This window comes from Sardina pilchardus, chromosome 19, assembly GCF_963854185.1.
Source record: "Sardina pilchardus chromosome 19, fSarPil1.1, whole genome shotgun sequence".
In the NCBI taxonomy this organism is placed as follows: domain Eukaryota; kingdom Metazoa; phylum Chordata; class Actinopteri; order Clupeiformes; family Clupeidae; genus Sardina; species Sardina pilchardus.
Window position 1 is genome coordinate 11,846,439 of NC_085012.1, and position 8,484 is coordinate 11,854,922.

General features: G+C 41.4%; 1 protein-coding gene across 2 annotated transcripts in view; it reads left to right on the forward strand.

The window, feature by feature from the left end:
- The window catches only part of top1mt (DNA topoisomerase I mitochondrial), an 11,779-nt gene continuing 3,295 nt past the window's right edge, over positions 1-8,484 (forward strand). Inside the window, exons 1-12 of one of the 2 annotated variants that reach the window (XM_062521504.1) lie at positions 1-153; positions 238-307; positions 469-572; positions 701-764; positions 1,174-1,499; positions 2,527-2,645; positions 2,742-2,863; positions 3,036-3,158; positions 3,360-3,547; positions 4,087-4,231; positions 6,415-6,558; positions 7,660-7,842. In XM_062521504.1, coding sequence (XP_062377488.1) covers positions 26-153; positions 238-307; positions 469-572; positions 701-764; positions 1,174-1,499; positions 2,527-2,645; positions 2,742-2,863; positions 3,036-3,158; positions 3,360-3,547; positions 4,087-4,231; positions 6,415-6,558; positions 7,660-7,842 — 1,716 coding nt within the window. In that variant the 5' untranslated portion in view covers positions 1-25. Of the gene's footprint in view, positions 154-237; positions 308-468; positions 573-700; positions 765-1,173; positions 1,500-1,884; positions 2,154-2,526; positions 2,646-2,741; positions 2,864-3,035; positions 3,159-3,359; positions 3,548-4,086; positions 4,232-6,414; positions 6,559-7,659; positions 7,843-8,484 lie in introns of those variants that run through there. The other variant, XM_062521505.1, reaches the window with a different exon arrangement.

The following is an 8,484-nucleotide window of genomic DNA, read 5'->3' on the forward strand; positions in this document are numbered from 1 at the left end:
TGGCTAAAATCTTGGTCTCGTGGCGATGTCCATGTTTTGGCAGGCTGCAACGGATTTCACCCGTGCTCTACTACAGTCAGACTTCGCGATGAGACTGGAGGACAGTGGAAAGTGTCTCAAGAGACCTACAGGTCAAGAGAGAGAAACAGAGAGGTGCAAAAAGGTCCATCTAACTGACCTGAACAACTGTCAGATTTGTTGTAGCCTTGCGCTCTAACCCCGATGCTTTATTAACAGGAAGAAGACAAAGGAATCACATTTAAATGGAACCACTGAAGTAACTGGAGGATCTAACGGCATGGAATCAGTAAGCACTGTGTACACGTTTTAAATAAATAATTAATTCAATAAAAATAGTTGAAAATAGGCTACATAGGCTCATTATCCATGCATTCAACATGCAACAGAAATTCTTCATGCATGTCATATTTTTGCAGTCGGGCAATTTATGTTGGTCTGTTTTGTCAGTTTTCTAGCCAGATGCTTCAATTATCACAGATATCTAGAAATAAAGATGATGTCAGGAAGAAAAATAAAAACAAAGACATGAAGTCAGAGAAGGAGCTGAAAAGGTAAAACAATGTGAATTGTGTCTCACACAAGACCATGGCAATTTGTTTGTGAATAAATAATCAATGTACTTTGCATGTTTTCTCCTCTAAATTAAGCTTTTTCCAAATTAACATATTTGTCCCTATAGTGAGAAAGATGGATCCTACAAGAAAATCAAAGATGCATCTGTTAAAAACAGTAGGCCTACTGAGGTGAAGTTCGACTACTGTTCTCTGTAACAGCAGTGTACTTAATTTTAAACAAGGAGAATGTAAACCAGTAAAAACAAGACTAATGCAGTAGAAGCTTCCTATAACTGTTTCAAAATACTGTTTAGTTGTGGCTGTTAGCCAGACAGTTGATAACCAATACAAACATAATGACAGATTTGTTATGATCACAGTCAGAGTCATTGGAGAATTAATCATAGTTTATGACAGTCTCTTCAGCTAAAACCAGATATTCAAACCCAGTCTTAATTAAAATTGTGCTTGATGGTCAGTGGGAAAAAAAATAAATGTCCTCTTTATCTGTGTCACATCATTGTTGTTTATTGCAAGAGCATAAATTTCACTGACAAAGTGGAATATGCTAAACATTTTCTTCCCTCTGTGATTACAGGAACGGGCTAATGATTCAAGTGGTGCTGTGGCGAATATTCCCATAAAAAAAGAGAATGAGATTGGGAACAAGGTATCAGACAAGAAACAACCCAAAGATCACAAACGTGAGTCAGAAAAGGACAGAAAAGACAAGAAAAAAGGGAAACCAGTCAATGGTGCGCTGCAAGAAAAAACCGAAGCTCGTAACAAGAAAAGGAAGCATTGTGAGGCTGATGATGAGGAACCAAAAAACAAAAGGATGAGCAAAGGAGAGGAAAATAAGGGAGGAAAGGGGGAAAATAAAAAGCAAATGAAAAATGATGAGGAGAAAAGCAAGTGGAAATGGTGAGTGTGTATGTGTGTGTTAGGCCTACTGTTGTGATGCTGTAGTTTCTCATCATGCATTGGCCTAAAGTTTTAGATTGGGAAGAAGCTGTGTAGTCAGCTGAAGGAAATGATGCCCATGGCTTTGCTCTCCAAGGCTGTCAAAGTTGAGTGTTTGTGGTGTGTCTGATAAATTTAATTATTTTGATTTAATATCAAATTTACTCTCACCAAGATATAGCTTTTCATAAAACGTAACCCTCAAAATTCACAAATTCAATTAAACTCATGAAACTCATGCAAGTATGAACACAAATTCCTGACGTTGCCAGTAGCCTTTGCATGAATTATACTTTGTCTTCCGGAGAAAGGCATTTGTTTCTAGGGGGACGAAATTGATTGTAACACAGTCCATGAATGCACACGCTTTACTGTGTATGTGCGATATGTGTACATGCGGCAAGCGAATAATAGCAGTGCTCCTTGAACATGACAGTTGTATTTACCGGTCGTCAGTGCAATTTATCTTTCTTATTAGATAGTTTAGTGTGGAATGAACAGATTTCGTTATGCCGTCTGTCAATTTATATGCGTGCCGCTGAGATTCAGTCGAAGCATTTTTCTTGATTCAAAGTTAGGAAATGCTCGTGCGACTAAAAGTGCCTCCACCGTAAGGTCAGTCGCTAAACTAGAAGTCAAAGTCACTTTAAAGGACGTTGTGTTCTGTCAGAAAATGTGCTTTTAGGTTTGCTCTTGCTGATAAAATGGCTGGGCATTATTTTCCTGGTACAGACTACATGATTACTTTTAATCAATGATGAGGTATTTTGTGTATCTGAATGGCTAGTCAATTATTTCACTTCACAACATGACTTATGACGGCCTTAAACTTTTATTTAACTCAAGCATGCTCCAGATCCATGCTTTATGTTGGTAGAGGACAAGACACAAGCATGGGTCCACTTACTGCTAGAACTCTGAATGGCCTACATTATTAAAATATCATATGATTAGTGTGAAGGGATCATCACTTTGTAATATCACATAGGTGGGAAGAGAGCAAGAACTCAAACGATGGTCAGAAGTGGAAAACCCTTGAACACAGAGGACCTTTATTTCCACCAGAATATGAGCCATTGCCCAATAATGTGCCCTTCTATTATGGCGGTGAGTATACAGGTGGTGTTTTCAGGTAGCCTCTGACCCATGAATGTTGTTCATAAACTGTGCCTGAGTGTGCCTCTCTATCTCTGGCTGTTTTAGGAGAACCACTCAAGCTTAGTTTGGGTACAGAGGAGGTTGCTACTTTCTATGCCAAAATGCTGGAACATGAGTATACCACAAAGGAAGCCTTTCAGAAGAACTTCTTCACTGACTGGAAAGAGGTTTGTTATGATGCATGCCTAGAATGGTCTTAGCTTCAAATGCACCTGTCAGAAATACATTTTGAATTGTATTGTACTACATTTTATGTACAGTACAAATTATACATAATTGTACATTTTTATTAATTGGGATTGTGAGTGCAGATCTATACATGGTTTTCTTTTGTAACAGGTGATGACGAAAGATGAGAAGCAGACGATAAAGAAGCTATCCAAATGTGATTTCAGTGAAATCCACAAATACTTTGTCAGCAAATCAGAGGAGAAAAAGAATATGACCAAGGAGGGAAAAAAAGTAAGTATTGGATTTGGAATAAAAATCTAGATGGCTAGATCTAGATTGACCGGATGGCTTGACTGGTATGGGAAAAAAAGGAGATGTTCTCTGTGTTATGTCAGTGTCTCCCAAACATTACCATGTTAGAATGATCTTAATGGCTAATGTTCTTTTACGATGTGTTTTGTTGTGATCTATTCAATATTGCTGTCTTCTCAGGCCCTTAAGGAAGAAGCTAGCAAACTAACCGAAGAATACGGGTACTGTCTCTTGGATGGCCACCGCGAAAAAATCGGTAACTTTCGCGTGGAGCCACCTGGGTTGTTTCGTGGCCGTGGGGAACATCCCAAAATGGGCAGGCTGAAGAAGAGGGTCCAGCCTGAAGACGTTATCATCAATTGCAGCAAGTGAGCATAGCTGAGCACACACACACACACATACACATACAGAGAGAGAAAGAGTAGAATGAGCAGAGCACTCAAAGATAATGCATTCCGCATAATGGAATGCGTTATTTGAATGCATGAAATGTTTAAACCGAATGCATATATGGAGAGTATGCTATTGTTTTAGCACCAAGAATCTAATTTTTGCGATTTACGAGGAAGAGCACTTCTCCAAGTTGCTGTACAAATGCGCAGTTGACCCAGAGCTGATTGAGAAGAACTTTTCATTCTGTCAACTTAATTCGCTTTTCATTCCTGGAGATGTACTTGGCTGTCATATCAGTTCTAGTGCAGCTCAGGAAATGGAAAAGAGCCCCGGGCAAAGAATGGACTTTCAAGCTTGATGTTTGCATAAATCAAAGCACCCCTGTACCGAGGGGGAGGTTCTAGAATATCTCCAGCAGCAGCTGCAACAGCAGGAGCAGTAGGAATGAAATGCATTTCATTGTCCCCCCCCCCCCCTTCCCACCCCCTCCCACCCCCCTCCATCCATCTCCCAGGGACTCCAAGATCCCCGTCCCTCCCCCAGGGCACAAGTGGAGGAGAGTGCAGCATGACAACACCGTCACCTGGCTGGCGTCCTGGGTGGAGAATGTCCAGAACCACATTAAGTACGTCATGCTGAACCCCAGCTCCAAGCTCAAGGTCAGACAGCATGCCTTGCCCTGATGAAATATACACACATATAGAGGCTTCTTTTTCCAAGACGTATGCCTTTTTTTTATTCTTTGTTTAATCAAGGTAGTCACATTGAGAGAGAGAGGGTTCTCTTTTCCAAGTGAGCCCTGGCCAAGAAAGGTAGCACCTAGTTGATGGCTGGGGGGGGGAGAATCAGAGAGTGGAATGAATATGTTTTTGAAGTGGATTCCAGGATGAAGTAGCATTATAACTGAACGCTGTCTTACCAAATTCATACTTGGTACAGTTAGTATATTGAAAAGAATGACATTATTAGACCTGAGGTTATTTAGTTGCTAGTGAGAAAACTGCTAAATAGGATGGTAGCAAACCAGTACTTATGTTTTCATCGGGGTTTGTTTGTCTGTCTGTTTGTTAGCAAGATAACTCAAAAAGTAATGGATAGATTTCAATGAAAGTTTTAGGAAAGGTCTGAAATTACTTAAGGAAGAGACGATTACATTTTGGGAGTGATCCGTTTTGCCGTCTGTATTCAGGAGGCGTTTATTATTTTCGCTTGGCAGTGTAATGGCATGCTATGGCCACACACATGGTGGCGATCTGAATAGTTTATGTTCAAATGTATGACAACCAAGGAAGAAGTAGCCTAACAATGAAAGTTATCTAGGCTGCTTGCATCCTGATTGTTGTGTCCTTTAATATATAGTTAGAGGAACAATATGTGGAGTCAGAAGCTCATAACTCACGACACAAGGAGTCTAGAGGCACAGATAATGTGTTGGAGAAGTTTTTTGGTGTGGACTGTGAAAACGGGTGACCTGTGCAGCAAGAGACAGCGAGAGTAGGTGATAAAGGATTTGAACGCTTCAGAATGGTTTCAGGTTTGATCGAAGGCGGATGTCTGCGCTCTTTGGAGTGCTTTTCTAGTAAATTAAATTGTATTTGAATTAAATTATAACAATGTAGCTGTCTACGTATAGACAATGGAAGCCAGCCAGATTGATTGTATAGATTCCAGTGGACTTAGTTATAAAACGTAGTGCAGAATGATACAACAAAAAAAGTGTAACTCTGTCTTTGTGGCATGCTGTCCCATAATCCTAAGCAGATAAAAAGGTGGCTGCAACAAGTGCTTTTCTTGCGTTTAAAAATTGAAATCAGTCTTTTTTTCTTAATTGGAATCCTAGCTTTATCCTGCTTGACTAAATGTATCACATGGTGATTAAAAGGCAGATTTTCATCCAGTAAGAAGCCTTCATATTTGTGAGATGACACCCATCCCATTTCTTGACCCTGTAAAGTGGTCATTAGAGGCATTGACTTGAGACTACATGGGACTTTGTGATTACTGGGACTACATGGGACTACTGTGATTAAGATACATTTGGAATTCCATGGAATACCTGCAATGAATGTGTGGGGGAAGCCGAATGCGGACGTGTCATTTACCTGAAAGGAATGTGTGAGGTTGAGGTGAAGTGAAGTCTGTGTGAAGTTTCTGAGCGTGAACATGAAATGCAAAACAAACGTGTGATGCACATTCTTTGACACATCAACCACTAAAAGTAGAATTGCAGTTATGCAGAGGGAAGGTCTCTTTTGCACATTCTTTGACACATCAACCACTAAAAGTAGAATTGCAGTTATGCAGAGGTTTCTTTTTCACATTCATAGCAAGTCGGCTAATTTAAGCAGGTAGCACCTCTGCCTCATTAAAGCATGGAGCTAAAGGGTGAATTGTTCTCTCTGCAATACCCAAATCCGATGTAACGAGCGTCTATATAGTACTGCATTAAAGAAAGCTAGTGCGGTTTCTTCTGCACCAAGGAATATTTCTCCATAGCAAATAAGTATACCCCTTGGTAAACATTTCTGTCCATAGTGAACTGGCAAACGTGTATCACAGTGAAATGTTTAGCTTATCTTTTCTGACCGTCTCCTCCTAAGATTATAATTTTCCTCACCTCTACACCAAACCTGTACGTTCCAGCCTGTGGCTCTACCCCCCTAACCCCCTGCTATGCTAGATTTGTCTGAACTTTAAAAACATTGAGAAACAACCTCTCGCTCTTCTGAGAGGTTTACACAATTTTCTCTTGTGAAAAGTGAACGGTGTCATGATCCGGCTCGTTCCGCCACCCGTGTTCTTGTGTGTTTGTGTTCCGCCCCGTGCTCCGCTCCGGCCGCAGGGAGAGAAGGACTGGCAGAAGTACGAGGTGGCGCGCAGCCTGAAGCTGAAAGTGGACTCCATCCGGCGCCAGTACCAGCAGGACTGGAGCGCTCGGGAGATGAAGACGCGCCAGAGGGGCGTAGCGCTCTACTTCATAGACAAGGTAACGCATGAAGGAGGAGGAGGAGGAGAAGGAGGAGGAGGAGGAGGAGGAGAAGAAGAAGAAGGGGCGGGTGGGAATGAAAGCGGCCCCTCTGCTGGTAGCTCTTCAGCGGGTCGTCTCATTAGCCGGCCACCCCGGTGACCCCTGCGCTGTGTTTGAGCGATTAACCTCTGGGCAGTGGCTGCCTCCACTGCGCTCCAGAAGGTGAGGGGCTGAAGTGAATACTGATGCTGAAGAGGGCGGAATACTGATCTCACATCAGGCCAGTGCTCTTCCACATGGGCAGGCATGATCAGAGGGAGAAAAACACTCTGTACACATTTGCTTTGAATAGTGTGTGTTAGGGGTGTAAAGGTACAGCGAACTGTTAAGGTACAGGACTTTAGGTTCAGTGCAGATGTATTGAACACTAGGTTCATAGCTGTATTGAACGTTTTACATACAGATGAACCAAATGCAGCCTTTAACAGGGATCATCAGTAGGTTTTTTGTACTTGCAAACCATGTTTCAAATTTGGGTTACCGCACAAAATATAAAGTAGTGGACCATTGTTAGTTAAGTCAATTAAAATAAAAATAAAAAATCATTTGTCACCTTTTCAAAACACTATTCCCATTGCACATCAGCAATATTGTCAGTGAATTTAGGTAAGCTGCACCTACAGGCTTACTGTACCGAAAACGACTGTACCGACTGTCACTTGAAAACCAAGGTACACACCGGACCATGATTTTTGTGTGCCGTTACACCCCTAGTAGTGTGTACGTGTGCTTCTGTGTACAAGAGAGTGTAAACATTTATATGATTCTGGTACCTATCTGCTACATCAGAATACGGATAATTTATGGATTGTTTTTTTATTTATTTATTTATTTCAGATTATTTGGGGCATCTTTAAAATCATGCCCCCACAGTATAGCATTGTAGCTGCCTGACAGCTCTAGCTGTTGGCTGCAGCAAGGTATCGATGGGTAGCATCGATTGTTTTTTTTCCCCCCTATTTTTTTTTTTAGCACTCTGTGACCTTGAGAAACAGATCTGTGTGAAAAATCTCCAGAGTTTTCCTTTAAGTGTGTGTGTGTGTGTGTGTGTCCGCGCAGTTGGCCCTGCGAGCTGGGAATGAGAAGGATGACGACACTGCGGACACGGTGGGCTGCTGCTCCCTGCGTGTGGAGCACATCTCCCTCCACGAGAGCCTCGACGGCCAGGAGTGGGTGGTGGAGTTCGACTTCCTGGGCAAGGACTCCATCCGCTACTACAACAAAGTGCCGGTGGAGAAGAAAGTGCGTACATGACCTGCTTCTCTAATTTGAGCACATGAAAGAGCTCCTCTTTGGCTCTGCACATTAGCTCTGCTTCATTTGAAATCCTTTTTTTTTTTTCTTGTGGGTTTTCAGAGCTGAAACATGCCATATGTATGTATGTTATGATGTCTTACCATATCATCTCCTTCATTTAACATGATGTTTGGCTGCAGCATCAGTCAAGTGAAATCACATACACACATTTAAGCTGATTAAGGTTAATCCATCTCCTCTGGTGAATGTGATTTCTGTGCTCATTAGATTGACTGGCCATTTTTAATATATCCAGTCGAGATTTCATATTCAAATAGTTAGGATGCACAATGAGACGTTGGATTGGTAGTGGAGAAGATTGAGGTCTTCTTCACAGTTTCTTTTGGCATAGGGAGAAACAGTTAAGATAACCAACAAGACTGACTGAGTGGCACAGGTAACACTGTAAAAAATAATTAAAATGGCCAACATGTATGAATACATAACAACCAGATGATCTGTTTGACATTTTCTCGAAAATTTACTTTTCACCATCCATTTTCATTGTACAATTTAACGCTGAGATGGTCAGGATAATTGTTAATAGATAATTGCTATTACAGTGAGGGCCAAAGCACATAGTTTGAA